The sequence below is a fragment of the Triturus cristatus genome, chromosome 3_1 (genome assembly GCF_964204655.1).
Source record: "Triturus cristatus chromosome 3_1, aTriCri1.1, whole genome shotgun sequence".
Taxonomy (NCBI): domain Eukaryota; kingdom Metazoa; phylum Chordata; class Amphibia; order Caudata; family Salamandridae; genus Triturus; species Triturus cristatus.
This window is the reverse complement of record NC_140583.1, coordinates 490,813,714-490,837,353: the sequence shown is the minus strand read 5'-3', so window position 1 is coordinate 490,837,353 and position 23,640 is coordinate 490,813,714. Positions and strand designations below refer to the sequence as shown.

Here is a 23,640-nt window from a genome sequence, read left to right as displayed (position 1 = left end):
AACGGGCGTTCTAGTACAAGCCACCTGAGGTCCTCAGCCTTGTGTTTCTTGGCTAAAAAGTGCTCAGTCAGACAAGTGGATTGTTTCATGCAGCGGATGGTGCTTTTGTGCTCGCTGATGCGAAGCTTCACTTTGCGTGTAGTGTATCCTATATAATGTAGGGTACAAGGACATGTGATTCTGTAAATTACGCATTCCGAATTACAATTCGTGTGGTTGCGTAATATCCAGGGACGTTCTGTGCCTATGTCCACTGATGTAATCTTGGTGGTCTGAGGACAGACACTACACGTGCCACACGGAAAATGGCCTCGAACTGGAGGTAATGACCACAAGGTGTTAGTCTCACAAGGGGGACGTGACCGCGGTCTTGTGTGGACTAAGCTGTCGCGCAAGCTTGGGCCCCTCTTGAATGCAAATAAGGGAGGCAAAATGTTACCAGCCGCTATATTTAGAATCTGCCAATGCTTCCGTACTGTTTTTTGTATGTGATTAGACAAAGTACAGAAGGTGGTGACAAACGTGAGTCTCTCGTTAGTAGTCCTGGAAACGTTGGTGTCCAGTAAAGCATCACGGTTGTTATTTGATGCCCGTTTCCAGGCTTGTCGTACTAGACGTTTCGGATATTGTCGTGATTGTAACTGTGTGGCTAGTACTTGAGCATGTTTGTCAAATAACTGTCTGGTGGAACAGTTTCTGCGGATCCGCAGAAACTGGCCAACTGGGAGATTTTCCCGGAGTGCCTTTGGATGATGACTGTTGAAGGACAACAGGGAATTTTTGGACATAGGTTTTTTGTACAGTTCCGAGCATAATGAATTCTCATGAACGAAGATAGAGATATCTAGGAAGGCCAACCGGTGTTGATTGTGTTCAATGGTGAAACGCAGGTAAGCGTTCTGTTGGTTAAGCCAGGAATGGAAAGCATGAATTTCATCGCTTGTGCCTCGCCATACCACCAAGATGTCGTCTATGTATCTCTTCCACAGCAACAGTTGATGACGATATGGGTTGCTGTGGTTGAGTACACAGTTCTGTTCGAATAGATGGACATAGAGGTTGGCGAGGCTGGGCGCGAAAACACTGCCCATCGAGGTGCCAGACGTCTGGAGAAAGATCTGATCTTCAAATCTGAAGTAATTCTCCATCATGGCCAGTCTGGCGCACTCCATGATAAAGGAGACGGGGGTAATGCTGTCCAATGTACGTGCTTCCAAGAGTCCTCTGATGGCATCGAGCGTCTCTAACTGCGGAATGCACGTGTATAATGACTCAACGTCAAGGCTAGCCAAGAGATCAGTATCAGAGTTAAATTCAACCTCGGGCAAAATCCGTAAGACATCAGACGTGTCTTTGAGATATGTTGGCATCTCAGTGACCATAGGTCGTAAGAACACGTTTACAAACTTGGACAGAGGTTCCAATAATGAACCAATCCCAGAAATAATGGGACGTCCAGGAGGCGGTCGTTGCTGTTTATGAATTTTCGGGAGGCAGTAGAAGTAGGGCATCACTGGGTTGTTGGTCACCAGGAATTTGGCCTCATGTGGTGTTATCCATCCTTCTGCCTCCCCTTCCTCGACCAGCTGTTTGATCTCTAGAATGAGTCTAGAAGTAGGATCTGACTCTAAGACCCGATAAGAGTTGAGGTCCGATAACTGTCGAAGGCATTCAGCCCGGTAGACAACAGTGTCTTGTAGGACTGTCACCCCACCTTTGTCTGCCGGCTTTATAATGACTGACGTGTCTTTAGTGAGATTCTGAAGGGCAGACTTGTCCTTCTTCGAGAAGTTACAAAAGAAATGAGGCCGGGTGTCATACAGTGACATCAAGTCATGTGAGATTATCCTGTGGCGGGGCCCTGGGCAAGCACTTGGGACACACTCTGTGAGTTCTATCCAGTTTGATGTCCACCTCTAAGTCAGGCCCCAGGACGATCGGAAAGGAGGTGATATCAGCTCCTTCGGCCCCAGATGGAACCCCCCCTAAGCGGATGTTGTTCCTGCATGACTTATTCTACAGGTCCTCTGTGTGAGTTTGAAGGTCCAGATGCTGATCTTGGAGTCGAAGTATCTCCTGTTGGATTTGTTCTATTAACTCCTCCCTGCTTGCTTCGTGATCTGCCAACATGGAGATTCTCTCACCCAGCCCATCGAAGTCGCGTATGGTTTCCTTCAGTTTCTGAGATGGCTCTTTCTTAAAGGACTGAAGATACTCATGTAGCAAGGCAAACAGCAGCGACTTAAGATACGGGCGAGTAATCGACTCATCCTGGACCCCAGCGCCAGGGATCCCCACAGGGCCCACCGCCGAAGGTTTATCTCCTCCCGGACCACCCGGTGCTTTAAGTAGCATGTCTTTAAATTTGCGGTCTTTCTTCCCCCTCGAGGTCGCCATCTGAAGGTAGACCACAGTTGTGAGAGACTGTCAGGCAGGAGGTGCTGGGAAATGAAGGGTCTTGTTTGGGTACGACTGGTAGTCTGGGGCGGCAGGGTCGCCTCCCTTCTTAGTGTATTCTGGGTTCCCGCAGGCGACTCTCTCCTGATGCTGGCCTCTACATCTCTATCCACTTATTGCCTCGAGGTCCGTAGCATGTGTGACGAAGATCGCGCCCGGGGCCCGCAGGCACCATGCAGCTGCGGCCGGGTGGCTCCGAAGTCAAGTGGGGCCCCACGTCTGATATTCTGTCTGACACACACAGGAGATCCGGGCCTTGAGTTGCAGGTTAACAAAGTCTGCCCCAGCCCGCTGACCCAGCTCTCCGGCTTTCGATGCAGGTTAGTACTGCCACATGGTGGATGTATAGATGGGTTATGATGCTGGTCAGCTTGGCCTTGTTGTTTATTCACTGTGTCCGGGGCGAACATCTTATGCTTTCGTGTGGCACGTAGGGGCCCGCTATGTGCAGTGTCCAGCAAGATTGGATTGTTATGCACCCATGGGTGGGCGGGTCAGGGCCGGGATGCTTCGTCTCGGTCGTATCTTCCTTCGGGCTTTCTCCACAGCAAGTCGGGCCCAGTATTTCCAGTTTGTCGGAGTTCAAGTTATCCCTGTACTTCTGGACCATCCGCTAAGTGGGCCCGTGTGGTCACAGTGTTTTGGGCCGATCTCCCGCTCCGCGGCTGGAGGGTCGCCCTTTCGCCCTCGTTCAGTCCCCCGATTCCAGCCACTGCCAGCCGGCCGGCCCTCCAAGAAAGGGGAGTTGGGCCCAGAATTTCCCAGCCGTTTCTTCCCCATGTTCCCTCTTCTGCTGGCCGAGTGTGCTCTACGAGTTCTGACTTGCCTCGACCGAGGCATCTCCAAGGCTCTGAGCGAGCTCGAGCTTTCCTGTTAGGGCCGGCTGGTTCTCACAAATAACCGCAGCTTGTGCTGGTCAGCCAGCACCAGCTATGTGGCCGGGGGTCCAAAGTGCAGACCCGAGTCTACGTGGCCGTGTGAGGCCTGCTGTGCCCAGCGTTCAACTCCGACGGGGGGAGGAAAGGGCCAAGACGTGTCTGCTACTCGAGGCTTGTCCGCTGCTTCTTCCTCTGGTCCCCATTCCCAGCATGCCGCCCCTACCTCCGTGATTCTCGGTGGGGCTCTGTTGGGCGATCACCAGGCTCTAGTCCGTTTTGGGGCTGGAGTAAGTTGCCGCTTCCCCCGCCTCGTCACCTGGGGACTCAGAATACTTCGCCGTGCAGACCCCCTCACAGGGGCCGTTATACAATCTCTGTCTCCGGTCCAGCATCTCCTTAGATGAGCGAGCAGCCCTCCGTGCTGCAATCCCACGGTGCAAGTCTTCACTACTAGAAGGGGTAGCCCTGGGAGTGACGCACCTCGGGCCGGCGATCCATGGGCCGCAGAACGTCTCACCTGTTAGGGGTCGGGGGCAGTCCCCCCGATCCCATGTGACTTTGTTGCAGCCCGAGCCTCCACAGGCCAGCGGAGTGCCTCTGCTGAACCCGGCTCCGAGTGGTGCTATTCTAGGCGGTTGAGCCCGGCTGCAGGGATCGGTGAGACTCAAAAACACGTCTTAACCGGCTGCCATCTTGGCCACGCCCTCTTATGTGTAGGTCTTTAAAAGGCACTCAGATAGGTACCCCTGATACAAAGTACAAGGAAGGTGAATATGAGCAGTAGTGTGTGCAGTAACACTGGCTCTCATGCAGGACAACTTGATTTCCTACACTTAACTGTTGAAGTACTCGCCACAGGGGAGCACATGAAAGCCAATAACATGGGCGAAGATCAGTATTGGACGTTTCTTTTGGCCACAGATGTAAGCCTACTGTGTCCGTTTTCCTTTCTTATTTTATGTTGTTGTTTAAGTTAGTTCCAAACCCTCTTTCCCTCTCAGTAGTGGCCAAATTATCATGGTGGACCATTGGGTGTATGCTGCCTGATTGCCTTGGTGGAGGGAAGAATATTCTGATTCCAGGTTTGAAAGCTCCCTGTAATTCTATTGTTTAGGGTTGGAGTGAAGTCACAGGAGAGATTACATGCTGTGCTCCTAGAGGGATGACGTAATGAGACTCAAAAGTTATGGGGATTGAGGCAAGATATATGGGTTTGGGGGCTGAAGCAGAAGGGGTTGAAAATGAGGCAGCGAGAGTCCTGCAGGACTGAGGCAAGGGGATATAGAGTTAGGCACACAAGAGATCGGTGAGTAGGCCAAAAGATTGGTGTTTGGGGGACTGAGTCCTAGACAAAATGTAATAATCTGGGACAGGTCCCTCCAGTGCCGCAGAGGTTGGATTTCTACACTCCTGGTGCATGGACTTAGTTCAGTGCACCAACATGAATTAGAAATCCAGTTGGACTACAACTGATACACATCCACTGAACAGTACTGTGCAAGTGGTTCAGAGATGCATAAACAATTCAAACCCATTTTCATTAATGAATAGCACTAAGAAGCATGGGGTAAAACCTTAAAACGTTTATTTTCTAAAACCCAAGTGCATAAAATATGAATGGTTACCACTCAGAGAGAGAAAATAAAGGCAGCAATGCATGGCATGGTTAGCCAATACAATATGAATCGTCCTAGCATAGATAATATGTTGCTAGCATCCTTACATCCATTCACTACTTCTAAGCGCTGTGCTACAATTCAGCATAAGCAGAAACTAAAGAGTCTATAAATAGTTTCTTACAATGGATCACATAACAACCCTCCTTAGCTAGAAATTGCTGTTGAGCTATTTTCTATCATAGCCCTAGCCCAGAAATTTTGAGCAATGCCGAGCTGACTGCCATTTCTCTACACTGCTCTCTGTGCCCCAGCGCAACCCCTGACTGGGGATAAATTGCAGCAAACCAGCATGGCCTCTGGCCTAATAGTTTCATAGTTTCATCGTGAAGCCTCTCCAAGTTATGGGCAAAACGGGTGTTTTTATAGAAACTGATCGCCGATTTTTATCCTGTGCTTATAAATTTGGTGACACCAAAGTCCCAATAAGACAAAGACAAATAAGAATGGTGTTGAATGCTGCATCATTTCAATGCACATGTTGACATTTTAGCCTCCACTGCAAGTGTCTGTCTTAACATGGCAGCTACCAAAATATAAACAACGAAAATGTGTCAGCCTAGATAGGAGGCAGACATTTATGCTAACTCTTCTTCACGTCTAAAACTTCACACTCTGTAACAGAAAGAGGTAGAAGATTTAGAAAACAAGCGTAGGATAAAAATAGAAGAACTTAAAACGGGCTCTTTAATAATGTTCTTGACTAAACAATGGATGGGGGTTGGGAGAGACGCATGAAAAATGAGTGAGGAGACCGACACTAGGTGAATGCGGAGTGGACAGTGGCTCAAGAGAAAGGGCATTGCACTTAACATATGAGCGAGAGAGACCAAGGTACAAACTAGATAAGAAATCAGTTGCAATATGAGTAAGGGAACAGAAGTACAGAGTGGATGAGAAGGTAGTGATTTTGAAGATCATTAGGAGCAAGGAAATTTACAGAAGCGACAGGGACCCAAGGCGCAGAATAAAACAGAAAGAGGACTGAGGCAAAAGCAGATGAGAGAAGGGAGTGTGCCATGAGAGAGAGGAGTGTGGCTGAGACAGAGAACATACTCAGTGATTCTGTTATTTTTCCTCCAGCAGAAAGACAGACTGGTGCAGGCCAGAACACATATGCTGACCTGTCATGCCTCAAGTCCCTGCACGTAGGATACCCATCAGGATCAATATGTGGAGGTAACCAGCCCCAAGATTGGAAGGAAGGCTAAAAGAAATCATTGGAAAAGTCCAGGCAAGAAATAAAGGCAATACACATTTAGCATGATCTCCAGGCTATCCTGCCATGAAGATGGTTGATATGCACCCTCTGATGGTTTGTTTAGGGTGCACCCAATCAGACATATTCGGATTTGTTAGCCTACCCTATATTGCTGGATTTGTTCTGCAAAGTAATTGTCCAATCCTCTATTGGGAAATGCTTATTCTGTTGTATCCTTCTAAATGCAGATTCCTTACCTTTTGAATGTTCCCAAGCACCAGGCTTGATAACAGAAACGTTTTCAGCAGTAGCTCCTATGAACCAATAGCTTTTGCCATGAGGTGGTGTCATTGTACTCCAAGGCAGCTGTCTCACCATCAGAATTGACAATTCTGAGCCACATATAGGCAAAATGCTATATAGCTGACATCAGTTCCTCTTCTATTGCACTCTTTGAGGCAGATCCAGAGCTCTCCCAAGATTTCTGTGTCTTTTTTTGCAGATTACGCTAAACAAAATTACTTTTACAGTGTGCGGATGTCTGTGCCCAAAATTACTGGATTTATGCCATGCCACACCTGTAGGAAACAGTTGTCGGTTAGGGAACCGTACGACACTTGCCTTTGGTGCCCTGGCTCAAAAAGCATGACTTGAAAGCCTGTGACATACTCTCTGATGCAGCTGAAGACCATAAGAGAGCATGAATCTAAGCTCTCTGTTGGCCGAGCATAAGAAGCGGGACCACCTGTTTGAGATCTCAAGCCTGTTCCTACTACCTGCTATGTTTGCCGGCCTTGGGTAAATCTTGACGCAAGCATATGAAGGATAAGTGGGACTCCACCCCCTTCTTGCCTTCTCACAGTACTGAAAATTCTTTGTGAGCCCAATGGGCTTTGCTCAGCCATTTGTGCCTTAATGTTTCCTTCTCAACCCTGTTTTAGAAAGCGCAATCCACCTAAAGCGGGACTATGGCCTCCTTTATGCATTCCTGCCACTGATTCCACAATGCCTGAAGAAGTTTAGGAGGGACCGGGCCAAACTCCTCATTATATTCCCAAATTGGGCTTAGTGAGTCTGCTACCCCAACCTGCTAGATCCCAGAATCTGCCCTACACCTTTACTGCCACATTGGGATGGCAGTCCTGCACCCTAACTTTCACAGTCTTCACCTCCTTGCATGGAGATTGAACAGGATCAACTGTGTGATATTGACCTCCTGCTGGAGGTGGTGAATGTGATTTTGGTGGCTCCCCACCCCTCCACAAAATCTGTCTACTTCGACCTCTGGACTAAGTTCCTCACCTGGTGCAAGGGCACACGGGTTTAGCTTCTCAAACCAATTTGTCTGATGTTCTTTTGTTTGTTTTGTCTCTGGCCTGGCAAGGCTTTGCAGTGGGCATGATTGGAGTTATCTATTGACCTTTCTTCTATTGGCTGATCCCACTTTGTTCAAGTCACTTGTCTTGATGTGTTTCCTGTATGTTTCCCCTTGCTCCGTTTATCATGCAGTAATAGGACCTTATTTTGGTCCTTAGCTTTCTGATGTGGATTACTATTTGTACTGTTCCACCTTTCAGACTTTTCGACCCTCAAAATGGTTATTTTGATTGCTCTCACTTCTGCGCATCGTATCCATGAATTGGAGATATTGCTTCTAAAATCACTGTATTCTACCTTTTTTCCGTTACAATTTGTGCTTCGGACTTGAACGTCCGTTGTTCTAATTGTAATGTGACTTTTCATGTGGGGCAGTGCAGTGTGCTATCTGTGTTCTTCTCTGTGTCGCATGCCTCTACAGCTGAGGAGAGGTTATACTATGGGTGCCTTTCATTGATCAAGTGACAGGACTAAGGAGCATCAGAGGGACGGTTAACTCTTTTTTTTATTCACAGATACAGAGAAAGGAAAGCAGTCCTGAAATGGACCTCATTGAGGTGGCTTGTCCTATTCATTAAGCTCTGCTACGCATTTACCAAAAAGGACCCTCCTGGCAGCCTTCAAACCTATTCCACCCAGGCCAAAGGTGTGACTGTAGCCCTGACTAGAGCTGTTCCGATGTTGGACGTATGCTAAGCTGTTAGCATGGACGTCTGTCCATACCGTCACCAGGCAGTACTGTATTGACTCTAAGGTCTGCATGTAATAGGGGGGTGGAGTGGGGCATTTAGCCCGCTCAGTTATGTAGACCTTCCTGGTGTAAAGCCCATTCCTCTCACTCCACACCTTTGGGAGGGTATTGTTATAGATGTCTATTCAGATGAGGAATTTGTGGTTGGAGGTATCCAATAAGTTACTTACCTTTAGTAACACTCTTTCCAGTGGATGCACTTTATAACCAAACTACTCACTACTCCTTTTTCTGGAGTGATCTTTTGTATACGTTATAACGTTCTAGCATAGAGAACACACACTGCCTACATTGCTATTTGTCAATTGTTCTGCGTTTGAGGTCTCCGAATTAATTGGTTAATAAACTGACACCAGCACACATGGTTGGTGCTGCCGCCACAAGACACTGTGCTGCCACAAAGTCAGATGGTGCTGCCTGTGTTCACTAGCTAAAACTAAATTGTAGTGCTGTGCGCTTGGACTTTTTCTCTAAGGAGAGAGGGCTGTGTCCTGAAAAGCTTTCTAGACTCCTGGGGTAAGGCTTGTTCTGTGTGGGAAGAAGCTAGGGTACTGATCTATACTTATGCATGTTGAATATCCTGACACAAGAAATTCAGGAGAAAGAAAATGCGCAGCCGCTAAACCAATGGTGTGAATGAGGCCAAACAGAAACATTTTCATTGCAGACATTTCTGGGCAAATAACACTGGAACACCTAATTTAGCTCAGCGAAGGCTGCAGCACAACAATAGTATCCTTCAGTCATGAAAATGTAGAAAATTTTAATTATAGCATGTTTCCCTTTGTGTTTGGGACTCTTCTCTAATGAAATGGGGCTACAGCCTACAGAGCTCCAAGGGGACTCTGGAAGTTGGCTTCATATGTATACATCGGAGACCAAGATCCCTACACGGAACTTTGTGTCAGGTAGGTAGCTAGACAAGGTATCTAGACACTCAAGGTAAATAGGACATAGATGAACACTCACTCGCTATATAGGAATTATTGTCAAAAAACATAGAAACTATTTATTTAAAGTGGTCTCTCAGGCAGCAAGTTAAGGTATGGGAGTTCTGCCACTCAATGATAGAAACGTTTGATTGTGTAGAGGTTAAAAATATGTGATTGAGATACATTTTCATACAACATAGAGTTGCTATCTGACAGGTGCCCCCAGACTCGCATTTTGCCTCTAGTTATGTTCAAAGTTGTCTGTCTGTACTGTGCCCGATTTATCATTGTTAGAAAGTGCCCTCTTTTTGCATGGTTGCCCCCACTTTTTGCTGAACTGCTGATGTGCTTTAAACGGGTGTGCCCTGGGCTCCATCCAAACAGGTACCCAGGGCCTATGTTCTTTCCCTAAAACTACATTAAAAACAAAACCCAATTGGCACTCTCTGGCCACAGGTCAGCCCCTGGTAAATGGTATCACAGGTACCCAGGGCACTGTGACCAGAGAAGACCTCTAAGGGCTTCATCACTTATTGTACCACCCTTGGAGACCCTGTACCTTTATACACACACACACACACACACACACACACACACACTGCCTTTGCAGGCTGCGTGTTTTGGTGCAGAAAAAAGTGAAGAGTCGACATGGCACACATCCCTGTGTGCCATGCCTACAACCCACTGCCTTGGTATAGATCAGCCACCCCTCTAGCTGGGTGCACTATATCATTGGTGAGGGTACAGGTGCATGAGCCCTGTACCCCTACAGTATCTAAGCCAATTCTTAGACATTGTAAGTGCAGTAATGCCATTAAGAGTATATGGTGCTGGGAGGTTGTCATTACGAACTCCACAGTACCATAATGGCTTTACTGAAAACTGGGAAGTTTGGTATCAAACTTCTCAGCACATTAAACCCTCACTGATGCCGGTATGGGATTTAATTAATCATGCACACAGAGATGTCCCCTAAAAAAGGACCTAACCCTAGTGTCCAGGCTGAGTGGTTGCTCGCCAGCTACCACCACCAGACATGTTTCTGGACCCCTGGGTCGAGAGTCTGATGCTCTCGGGGGTCTTAAACAATGCACCTCCTGGGACGAGGTGCCAAATCTCCTCCCCCAGGATACGCAGGGTCCACGAAGGGGAAGCTTCAAAGGCTTGCCACTTTTGTGAGCTTCCCCAGGCCTTTTGCTGCTTCCAGCAGCTGGTCCCCACCAGTTCTGACCCCCACTTTGGGCGGAAGAACCGGCGGGAAAGCCAAGTGAGGAAGGGAGGTGTGGCCACCTTTGCCAACCCCACCCCTCAGGTGGGGTAAGCGAGGTGAAACACAACTCTCAGTCCCCGCCATCTTGCAGATGAGGGGACCCAGCCAACCAGAGTGAGGCATATTCCCACCTCCCACTGGAGAGTGGCATAATTGGGGGTGTACCCACCCCAAGGAAGGGACCCATTGGTCCCAACCTTTACTCACCGTTAACGCCTCTTAATCTAGTTTTTAGGGGCACCCCTGAACTTTGCCTGCTCAGACAAGCAACGACCAAGAAGAAAAGAAGAAGAAGGCCTGGTGTGCCAAAGCTAAGAAGAGGAGGACACCCACTGACTGGGCCCCAGCCATACTGGCTAGTCCCCATCTCGAACCAGCAGAAGCGAAACTCCGGTGTGTACTGCAGCCAGCAACCTCCAGAACCCCGAGGACCTGCCCTGCCTTCCAAAGAAAAGTCTTTGTCTCCGGTGAACACCAGATTTGTTCACCAACAGGCTTTGGCCAAATCCGCAAGTCTGCACCTGTCGCCCACGGCCCGAGTTCGAGTGGCCCAACACCACGAGGAGGTCTCCCTGGCGATTCTGACTTGAGATCTGGTGATCTTTGACCTGCCTCGAATTTCCCAGTGAAGCCTGCAGCCTCTTTCTGAAGGATCCCCCCCGACCGCGACCAGAGCTGGTAAGAGAAACCCGATGCCTAAAGACACCCCTGCACCTGAAGCCCCACGGCCTTGGGTGGCCCATCCAACGGTGTCCCAGCATCCCCAGGCATCCCAACTCACCTCTCCAACTGGTGGTCACCTCCAGAAGCTCTTCATCCCGCGCTTGCAGTCTTTGTTGAAACCGGAGAATCCCCATTGAAATCAACAGGGCACCTGATGCCAAACCAGCACCCTGCACCCAGCCGCCCCAGCAGGTGCACGTTTAGTGCTAAACAGGATCCCCCTTTGCCCTAAGCCTAACACCAGGAGCTTTGTTCCCACAACCCAGTGGCCTGCTCATAAGCAGCCACCAACTGGAGTCTCTCTATCCCCCACTGGATAAAATTGGGCCTCAGCACTCTGCACCCTGCCACCCTAGTGCCGCTGAGGGTGTACCAAGAGTGCATCCTTGGCCCTGGGGGAACCCTTGTTCTAACCCCAGAAACTCCACCGCAAAGACCGAGTACTTACCTGGTAACCATTAACTTCATTTCTCTCTATAGGAATCCATTGACTGTTTTTCTCTGAAAAATATTCTATGTGTGAAGTTGATTTGTATCGAAAGCTGAAAAATTACAATTGTGCAAAACTGATTTTACTTACCTTTTCTCTAGGAAATGTCCCAGTGTGATATCTAGGCATATCACACCGAGTAGAAAAAGTAATTAAAAAAAATAATCTAAAAAGTAATCTGTGCAGTAATTTCAATACCTTGATTTACATGTATTTCGAACAACTGCATTTGAACTTGCATTAACTTGTAAACACTGCATAATATTTTGCAAAGCATTTATTTCACTTACCTGTGCCAGGCTTGGCTTTTTTCTAGAAATAAATGAACCTAATAATATTTTTATACAAACAAAGTTGGTCTGAGCTCAGTCTTTGAGTGTGTGACATAATTTGCTGATTGAGTGGGTACAACAAATGCTTAACACTACCCTCTGATAAAGCCTTACTGTTCGCCCACACTACCACAAGTAGAGAGTAAGGTGCTATCTACTTTTACCTCTGCCTACTTTTGGGGTTCCACTGGGCTCTGTGCACACTATACCTCATTTTGGTATAGTATATACTGAGCCAGCTTCCTACAAACACCTGTGGGCTCCCCACACCCACTGAAAACAGACAGGTCTGATTTCCAGTCACTTAGTAGGCCTACAGAAACAGAGGGGTAGCTCAGGCCTTGGAGGGATATGTTTTGCTTTAGGGAGACTTCAGTAGAACAACATATTTTGTTAAAATAAAGAAACAAAATAAAGAAAGAAAATTGCTGAAAATCTGACAAATATCCTATTCAGGGCACCCTCCCAGCTAACCAATCAGTACAAAGAAGGCAAGTTTTCTAGTGATAGAAACCATAGGAAATGCACATATTGAAAATCTATGGCTGTGGTATATTGCCAAACAGCCCAGTGGTGAGACCAGGGTCCAAAAGGCCCTTGCCCTGTAAATCGTATGTCTCGTGCTGTTGCTTTAGAAATTTCATGACTAAACTGCACCCACCCAATGTAAACACATTAAAAACCCATAAATCTGGTCCCCTTACACTTCAAAGACACAGGAGATCACATGTGTGGGTTGTGCCTTAGCAAGGATATGTTCCTGTGAGGGGAAATTTAATGAAATTACCAGGTTTAAAAAAGGTTGCTGGCAATCATCATACACTGTGCATTCTCCAAGCCAGCCAATCCAGGTGAAGAATATCCGTCACCTAGAGATAGAAACCTCACAAAGTGTTTTTTCTGAAAGTATCTGGTTGTGGTATGTCTCTATATGGCTGAGGGTTTATACCTTTGTACAAAAACAGACAAACCAAACCAGCATTTTTGCATGATTTGCAATGTCACAGGTTTAACACCTGTTGGTCTCCAACCGATTTGAAAATTTTACCTTGTTTGGTACCCCACATTCTGGAGACTCTTGACACTCTACAGATGGGCTCCTTCCCCACTGGCATGTTCTGTGTGAAAGAACAGCAATAGAAATGGCTCTGGTTTTACAATATAATGTTCCATTTGCTTTCCATACTCACCAGTGAGGATGAGGAAGATTTAGTTAGCACCAATAGTTTCCCTAGGTTGAACAGAACTAGTGAATATATATGACCTGATTTAGAGTTTGGCAAACAGGGTTTTCCTCTGGAAACATGATGGGGTACCTTGTCTGCCAAAAATTCTGTCCTTCTACCTCCTTTAGAGACAACTGAAAACGTCCTGCGACGGCATAAGGTGAGAGACAGAAACAAAGTGCCTCTCACACCCTTAGAAAAAACTTCTATGGTGTGTGGGTCATTAGTTTTTTTGTTTTTATGAAACAAACTCCTGCTTCTGGATTTTGTTATTGAAAAACAAAAATAATGTTAAAAGTTTGGTGAACAGCAATGAAAGTCAATGTGTTGCTGTCCACTATACATTTTATACATTACAAGGAACCGAACAACAATCACTTGGTTAGCGTACCAGGATGTATGTTGGTTTATTGAATTCAACAAAATATAGAGCAATGTTTTTAAAATAAAATAAGTCCTATTTCCCATTGTATCTTAATGAAGAAATGGGATGTTAAGATACCAAAAACACCACTACATAGCCCAAAATGGGCTTGTAAAAACATTTGTTTTGTAGGGTTGCACAGCACAACAAAAGAGATTCCTAACCCCAAATTTTTCAAAAGACGCTAGTAATTGTGCTCAACCACCCAGCAGTGTAGGGGTTAAGACATATGGAACAACAAGTAAAATGCGAACCACGATGACCACAGTAGATCTAGAGACAGCAAATCAGTCTAGTAGAAATAATCTTCTTTTGGTGGGGGTGGGGAAATGGCGCAAGCAATTAACTTAAGCATAGAGTTGGACACAAAGAGTTATCAAAGCAAGGTAATGTTTAGTGATTCACTAATAATAGCCGCGTCAGATGCATTGTTTCATAAGGTGGAATGTAGCTGCAGATGAAATGAGTGGCAAGCGAGCAGCCCTGTTGCAATGTCTGGGGAGCTAAAAAAAAAAGAAATTCTAAAAAATTGAAACAGACTTATAAAAGGATAAAATAAGAAACTAAGGGCCCGATTTAGATTTTGGCGGAGGGGAATACTCCATCACAAACGTGACAGATATCCCAACCGCCATATTACGATCCCATTAGATCCTATGGAGATAGTAACACAGCGGACAGGAATGCTTTACTTTTGTGATGGACTATTTCATCCTCCAAAGTCTAAATAAAGCCATGAGAGACTGGCCTAGCAGCCATGGCACTGAAGCACAATCATTTTCAGACAGATGTGTATATGCGATCAGGTGAAATGCCATCACGTACAGGGCAATAGGGTCAATGGACGGAGCAGACTGGCCCTTGTAAATGACACTTGAATATACAATAGTTGAACTGGGCTGACCCAAAGCCCCTTTATGTTTGTATATATGTTTATTTTCTATGGTTGTTTTTAATTATTATAGTCTTGCAGAGAACTAAACCTGTCGGAGATTTACTTTAATAATATACTTACACTGCTAAATACTACAGGAACAGTTACAAATATGTACATATTTACAGTTGGCAAAACAAGAAACAAGGATTATCATTCGGCAAATCATATACAGGATTTTTTTCAGCGACAGCAACTAAAACCAAAATTCTTGCCTAACGTGGTAATCTGACATTCTGCATAGCAAAATATATTTCCCTACAAGCTCTTAATCAGTGTAAAAATAATTTATCCATAAAGGACTATTGACTTTTCACAATAGGTAAGTCAAACCTATGCCTCTGTCATAACATGTTACAATAAACAAATCAGATCTATAGTATCTGACATAACTATTCCCACACAGAGAATCAGCCTTTTAAATCACGTAGCCTTATCATAGGCTTGTTACCATAACCAACCCAGGTCCACTGTATTGAGCGTCCGCTTCATCACAAGACAACCATCAGGTATTCAGTCACTCAAAAAAGCATAAACCAGATACCCAAAGACTGAAGCTGAGGCATGACCTAAAGTATCCATGTTCCAAAAGAAGACCGACCAGAACCAACCAGGCCCAACAAGCATACCAAACCCAGACAAAGACATGGCGCCAGCTGCAGTAGTGAAGTGGGAACAAGAACCCTCTAACACATGGGAAATGGCCATAAGATATAAGTGCACCTAGCAGAATGGCTGGAGCACCAGAGCAAAGGCAGCAAGGAGTCACATGAGATACAGTCCATAGGACATGCCAGAGAACACAAGCAACCTGCAATGAGCCTAGGAGCAGATTTCACTGTAAGTCCGAAGAACCCAACCACAAATTGTAACCCAAAGCAGCAAACCGTGGATTCAAATAGCCATCAGCAGAAGTATACAATGTGTGCATGCCTGAACAGATTCAAGAGGCGACCCTGAACCCAGGGTCACTCAAGAACCCACAAGATAGAGACAGAGAGGAATGAAGCAAAGACTCCCAAGTAGATTGGTAGGAAAGGTAAAGCACGAAGCCCTGGAACCCTTATAACAGCGGACAACGGAGAGACAGTGCAAGCCACATAAGAGGGAACTGCCTAGCAGGACCGAAGCCCCACAGTAGCTAAAGGGCCAACTTGAGGTCCCCAAAGTAGGGAGGCATTGGACAGCAGAAGTGCTTGGCTACTACACCAAAGCCACAGCAAGAGCCAAAAATGGTAACACCTCTCAAGGACACAACCATCATCACCCTAGCGATGGACAGGAGGCCGAATAGTTCTGCCTGGTACACTGAAATGCACTGACCAAATTAGGGTGAGACCAGTAAGGCAGCAGACCCTCAGGCAAGGACCAACTCGCAGTTCATTCTGCATACATTCATATGAGTTTCTAATCAGATTTCAAGTTTTCACAGTCACTCTTATATACAGAAATTGAACCATGAGCAGTAAAGTGATGGAAGGAAGAAACAATAAATGGAATTAAACACAAGTAAAGTACATTGTGTATTTGCTGAATTATAAAATTGTAAATATTTTTAGAACCTCATGGGCCAGAATCCATCACATGGGTACATGTAAATGAGTACATGATTGTGGGTAGCACAGTATACAGTGACACTAAAGAAGGACTACTCAATGCCATGCACAAGCCTCTGAGTGTGAAATGTCTACAGGTATTTTCAACTCTTGGCTCAATAATTAAACTGGGAAGCCGGTAGAGTGCTGCCTATTTCATATATATATATATTCCCCAGGGAGGGACGAAACGCGTAATGGCTGCCGTTCCTGTTTGTGAGATGCGTCAAATAAACTGAGCGGAATTTTAAAAGGATTTTGTGGTCCGTGCTCTTTGTATCCAGTGTCCGAGAAAAAGGAGAAGTGGTGGAAGAGTATTGAAGTGACATATATATATATATATATACATATATATATACATATATATGTATGATGCACACTCATAAGCTGTTTTTCAATTCATTCTTTGCTTGCAACAAAATTGACAAACGCGTTTCAGCCTCTTGGCCTTCCTCAATGTCAGTTAACATCTCTCCATTCCACATTTTATTACGTGTAGATTTCATTGGGCAGCTCCCTAAACATAAATAATGGACTACCAATGCCTCCTCACACCAAACCATGATTAACATCGCAGCCATTTTGTAGTGTCTCTATTACCTTTTCATCTTAATAGAATTTATACTTTAAGATCACAAACAATGAATACATTCCTTCTGTACAGGGCTCATTGTATCAGGAACAACATCCTATTAGGAGGGGCTCTCACGGCATGTCTGGAGAGAGTGGCTAGCTGGATGGAGGCCTCCTACTTGAAGCTTAATGGAGCAAAAACTGAGGTTATGCTTCTCGGTAAAGCAACGTCTATAACCATTGATTCCTGGTGGCCGGTCAACCTTGGACCCCCACCCACCTCAAAAAAATCTATAAAAAGTCTAGGAATCGTGTTAGACACCAACCTTGACTTTAAGGAACAGGAGAGAAAAGTTGCAGGTACCTGTTACGGTCTTCTTCAGATGATTAGGAGGATTCTTCCCCTGCTCCCTTTTTTGGCTAGAAGACTGCTGGTACAGGCGCTTATCCTGTCTAGGTTGGACTACGCAAATGCCATATATCTTGGAGCCCTGATGTCTATCACTAAAGTTTTGCAGACTGTACAAAACTGCGCAGCTCGACTCCTGCTGAATATTCCGAAACGCCTATCAGCCAGATTGGCATTAGCCTCACTACATTGGCTCCCCATTCAGGAGAGGATCCAATTTAAATCGATGTGTATTATACAAAAATCTCTGACTGGGAAAGGATCCATGCTGATTCAGGCTATGATGCACCCTTATCAACCACAAAGAACTTTAAGAGGGCAAATACTTGTTAACAGTTCCTAAAGTTAAACGCACCAGATGTGGAGGCCGCATGTTCTCCTACTGTGTTGCGAAACTCTGGAATACGGCCCCCTTGCATATCCGGTCCCAAACTAACCACGGCCACTTCCGTAAACAGCTTAAAACTTTACTTTTCCCATTAACTATTACGAGTGAGTAGAGTGTCTGTTAGCACGGGGATGCCTTTGGGTAACCAGGCGCTTTATAAATGATCATTCATTCATTCATTATGGGCTAAAACCCGCAATGTTAATCATGGTTTGGTGTGAGGTCGCATCATTAGTTCATTATTTATGTTTAGGCAGTTGCCCAATGAAATCTGCACGTAATAAAATGAGATAAATCTAAGTATAACTACTGAATTGCTATGGTTTTTTGTGCGTGAATTCTGAATCTAACTACAACATCCCTCTAATCTTTGTTTTTTGTGTGAATTTCTAAGGTTTTTAAAATTCTGTTTCCTAATTATAAATTTCCTGTAACCTTTTGTACTTTAGTGAATATGTATATATAGTTTAAAAAAAGAAATGCTTTAAATCTTATGGCAGAAAACTATATTCATACCCGTCTATCCATCCCTCATTGCAGCACGTAGTCACTCATTTTACCCTGACTGTTCCTAGAGCTTTGCTACCCTGTTTGAGATGAATTATTTATTTATTTATTTTTACAGGGTATTTCCTACAGCCGTTGATGAATGTTACATTATGTGTTTCTTGCTTTTTACTTACCTTATCCATTATCGATGCCCTCTCTTGCAGAAGGGAAGTGTACCGAATCCTGCAACAGGAGGGAATAGATTTACCACGCTATGCAGTGTTGAATAGAGATCCCGACAAACCAGATGGTAAGTGTAACTAATTGTGGTTGTGGATTACTTTCATCCTTCTAAAAGAAGCAGAAATCAGTCTTAAAAGATTTGGCACAGTCAGTAGGTCAAGCCAGTGATACTGGGCGCAGACCTATTAACTCTGGCAACACTTTCTTTGAATGTGTTTTGTTTTTATTAAAAGCCATTCCTAAATGTCCTCCATTCATGGGCCTGCACCGTGACTCGTATAATGTATACTGTTTTGTGTTTTTTAAAGTAATTGTTACAAAAAGGCCAAGTTCTCCTGTCCAACGATTTTGTAATGATCAATCAATCGATTGATCAATCAATCAGGGGAATTATAAGCGCACTACTCACGCGTGAGGGTCTCAAGGCGCTGGGGGGGCGGGGTCAGCATCTCCGTATCAGTCGAAGAGCCAGGTTTTCAGAGCCTTCCTGAAGGTGTACAGGGAAGGGGCATGTCTGTTGGTGGGGAGCTCGTTCCAGGTCTTGGCTGCGATGTAGGAGAAGGATCTTCCCCCTGTTCTGGCTCTGAGGATGCGCGGGGTTTCGGCGATGAGGAGGTTGGCAGAGTGGAGGTTTCGTTTGGGTACGTGGAGGGTGATTCTGTCGTTGAGATTTTGGGGTCCCGTGTTGTGTAGGCATTTGTAGGCGTAGATGAGTATTTTGTAGGTGACTCTTTTCTCGACGAGGACTCAGTGGAGCTTGCGTAGGTGTTGGCTGATGTGTTTGTATTGGGGGACTGTTCTGCTTGGGTTTTCGGATCGGGTGGAACCCGCTCTACAGAGCCCTTCTGACCCAAAACAGAACGTTACCCCCTCCCTAGGGTCTTTTTACACCCAAATAACCACATATATACGTACCACCTAAGGACAGGGAATTCCTATTATATATATATATATATATCAAGACCTCACAGCCTCGCAATCTCAGCAACCACAGTCTCGCGGCCTTAGGCAGACCCAGAATCTCCTACCCATTCGGCAGCGACACACACACGATCTCGCGACCTCAGTCAGGTCCAGAATCTCCTACCCATTCGGCAGCGACACACACGATCTCGCGACCTCAGTCAGGTCCAGAATCTCCTACCCATTCGGCAGCGACACACAAAGTCTCGCGACCTGGGTCAGGTCCAGAATCTCCTACCCATTCGGCAGCGACACACTCACGATCTCGCGGCCTCAGTCAGACCCAGAATCTCCTACCCATCCGGTAGCAACACACAAAGTCTCGCGACCTGGGTCAGGTCCAGAATCTCCTACCCATTCGGTAGCAACACACAAAGTCTCGCGACCTGGGTCAGGTCCAGAATCTCCTACCCATTCGGCAGCGACACACTCACGATCTCGCGGCCTCAGTCAGACCCAGAATCTCCTACCCATTCGGCAGCGACACACACACGATCTCGCGGCCTCAGTCAGACCCAGAATCTCCTACCTACACGGCAGCCTTAGCACGAGCTCATCCTATTAGTACACGACAGGGGAATTGGGACTATATATCAGATCACACAAAGACTATTAGTTGAGCACAACCTGTTCTCTAGTTCGAGGGGCTTGTTTTCCCCCTCATCCAGTTACCACTTACCTGACCAGGATTAATCTCTGTTCATTTTAAGGCAACTCTGACTAAAGAATAGGCTATCCTCCTATACAAAAGTACACAACACATGCTAACGTACAACAAGCTAAATACTTTATTTAAATGCCACATGCACATTCGCAGAATACATTATAAATATATACAACCTGCAAGGAAAGTGAAAGGTTAAGTTGTATACTCTAAAGAAAAAGGGGTCGACTTCACCTTTATGGTACGTAGCCCGTGCTCAATGGTCATCTAGGTTCCCTTCTCGTCTATGCCTCGGTTTAGCCTGGAAGTCACCCCTCTGCAGTTGTGGGTCTGCTCCCTTCTCCCTCTCCGAGTCACTGGAACCTCGTCCTTATCGGCTACTCTCTTCTCTTTGGATTCAAGTTCATCATCAGTCTTCCCTGGAATAAGTAATAGCTCTTCTGCTAACGGCCAGATGCCGCCTATGGTCTAGAAGCAAGTGCCCTTATCTCACTCAGACTTTCACTAATATAGAAGTGCATTCCCTCATGGAAATTTCCAGCTCGAAACCTGCCGCCCACCAAATTCCTGTACCTCCCCGTACCAAGGACACTTTCCCAGCCGGCCGGCCTGATGTAGTGTCTTCGGCATGAAGAAAAATACAATCCTTCGATAAGGGCCGGCCTGAACCGGTTCTCTCCGAGCGAATAACACCTCATAACTAAAACATCCCCCTCCCTCTGGAAAGGTCCCGGGCTGCCGGAGCAGAAAGAAAGATGGAGTCTCTCCCGTTTGAGGCCTACCAGGCCTGAATTCAACACAGCTCCATGAAACAACCTCACTATAGAGCAAATTATCCTCAAGGCTAACGAATCTATCCCCTAGGCTATGTGTGTAGGCCCTGAGCTAAGGGTAGGAGCACGGGATGGTGTCACAAGTGTCTAATAGATAGGCCCTACTCACTACTCCAGTCCTTAGACTCGGATGGAAAGAGACTGAAGTCATATGGATTGCTCTGCAACACCGGAAGGCCGGGAAAATCGAGCAGTACATTCCACCCTTGACTTCAGTCTATTATATATATACTAAACGGAACTAACATCTGTGGAAGAATAATATGAAACAAAACTAACTGATCTATGTCTAGTACCAGATGTGCAGAATTGAAGCAGTGAAGGGATACACTGAATAAAACAACAGATAGAAATTAAAACAACAAGAGCAATCAAAATGCCACCTAATGTGTGGCGTAGCATATTCATGTCTGGCAACCAGTTAAAGAGCCAGTCAAACCAGCCCTGATCAATGTGTTTCCTAACTTCATTAGTTAGGTCATGCAATTTATCTATGTGTGCACGAATGGATTGTGTATGATCAGATAAGTTAAAACAGCAGAGGCCTTCAAAGTCCGAGCAGCCATGTCCATGTTTAAGCAGAAGATAATCAATGGCTGCTCTATTTTGCAAGATGGCTCTACGTTCACCCTGGGCGTCTAATAGCAAGTCAGATAAGACTGTAGAAGTATGATTAATAGATTTGACCATCCAGCAAGCCATTTTCCCAATGGATTTGGCATTATAAACCGCCAAAGCAGGGACACCAATAATTGAAACAGCTAGACTAAGGTATTCAGACTTGGAATATAAATGCAAAGATGAGTCACAATCCTCCTGTAACGTAGTTGTATCTCGGAGCACACGAGAGTTGGCATTTGGATGTGATGAGAACATAAGTAAACTGAGTCTAGTAATGGCACACGGGCCTCCGGAAATGTTCGCAGGGACATAGGGCCAGGAAGTATTACCACATGAGAAAAGCCATCCGGCAGGTAGCAATATTGCACGATAGTGACTGGGAGTAACTACCAAACTATTGCAAGTCATATTGTTCTGGACCGAAACACATGTGGTCGGTGTCCTCTGGAAACACAGAGTTCGTTCATGAGATGTGAGAACAGTGGCACCTCTTAACTTGAGACGTAGACATTCAGAAATTGCAGTAGGATTACATGTGAGGAAAAAGCATAGATCACCTTGTGTAATGTTATACGTAGTTATTTGGGATTGGATGGGAAGTTGCTCATTCGGCAGTTCAGTACATAAAGGACAATATGCATGGGTAGCAAAATCACCCAGAATAATATTCGGACGAGCCTTTGAAACGTTAAAGATGCTTATTAACGTCTCCAGCGAGGCGGGGACAGCAACTAGGCACGTCGCTAAGATATCGTGCACAGATCTCATCGGTGTCAAACAGAAGTGAGGGGCATCAGTTACTCTTTTCGCCAGCAGTGTCCAAAAGTTCGATGACGAGTCCCACGCATTGAAGGAACGCAACACTCTGGTTCCCAATTCATCCCGGGTTAATGGGATCCCTTCTCTCTCTCCGAAGTAGACCGAGCGGTGTCCAGTACCGACACATCCTGCAGCAACAATCCAAAGAATGATCTGAAAAAGAACCAAACACAGGCATTAATCATTCTCGTAAATAACATTTATTAGCTGGGACAGCTTCCCAGCTATCTTTCCCTGGCCTCATAACCAAAATGGTGTTATCCTGACCGGTGGCAATAACCTCTGCTTGTTCAGGGGGATCCTTAGGCGATTGCACCCAAATCTTGGCTCCAGGGTTATCCGTAGAGCCAAAGCCTTTCTGGCCTCGTACAGTTAGCAAAGTTGGGGCAGTGCCTTTCATTATTTCACCACTGAAAACAGGCATAATGAGTAATTGAGCCACTCGGTCGGTGCGGTGTATCAGCAAGTCATTCTCACTGCTATTTAGCAGAAGTACCTTAATCTCTCCCTGATAGTCGCTGTCAATTACCCCTCCAAGTACCTGGATGCCTTTTACAGCCAGCCCCGATCTAGGGGCGATCAATCCAAAATTCCCCGGTGGTATATGAATACCAACACCGGTAGCAATGATGACCCGATTTTTGCTTTTTAGAACGGTGTCATCCATGGCATGCAAATCTAAGCCTGCCGACCCTGGGGTCGCTCTGCATGGAGCCAGAGCTCCGGAAGTAATTTCCCAATACATCACAGTTTCATTAATTACATTAGGCATAGTCTCAACCTTTGGGGGGAACAAACGCATAAGTGGAGATTCAGCATTTAAAAAAGGACGATTATTCAGGATTAATAGTGCTTGGGGTAAAAAGTCTCGCCAATTTTTATACTTGTCATCTGTTAATTTACGTAGCTGATCCTTTAACAGGCCATTCAATCTCTCCACCAGGCCCGAGGCCTGCGGGTAGTAAGGTATATGAAAGATCCATTCAATATGGTTTTCCACACAGAATTCCTGTACCAATCTTCCACGAAAATGGGATGCATTATCAGATTGAATTTGGAATGGCACACCATAATACATCATAATCAATTCTAATGTTTTAATGGTATTCAATTGGGTGGCTTGCTTACATGGAAAAGCTACCAGCAAACCACTATATGTATCGACAATTGTGCAAACATATTGACAATTTCTGCTCATGGGAAGGGGTCCGATGTAATCAATCTGCCAGATTTGAGCGGGCAATTTCCCGCGATGTAAATGACCTCTAACAATTTGGGGTACTTTACGCTGTCTGATATGCTGACAGACGGGACAATGTAGAATAACATTTTTGATTAGGTCCAGGGGAATATAAATTCCTCTATCAGCAGC

At 45.7% G+C, this 23,640-nt stretch overlaps 1 protein-coding gene across 17 annotated transcripts in view; it reads left to right on the top strand.

Moving 5' to 3' along the window:
- PPIP5K1 (diphosphoinositol pentakisphosphate kinase 1) overlaps nucleotides 1–23,640 on the top strand; it is a 1,768,598-nt gene that overhangs the window by 480,002 nt on the left and 1,264,956 nt on the right. For all 17 annotated transcript variants that reach the window (XM_085644342.1, XM_085644333.1, XM_085644343.1 and 14 more), the window contains one exon: nucleotides 18,350–18,435. In XM_085644342.1, the coding sequence (XP_085500468.1) occupies nucleotides 18,350–18,435 (86 nt within the window). The remainder of the gene's footprint in view (nucleotides 1–18,349; nucleotides 18,436–23,640) is intronic.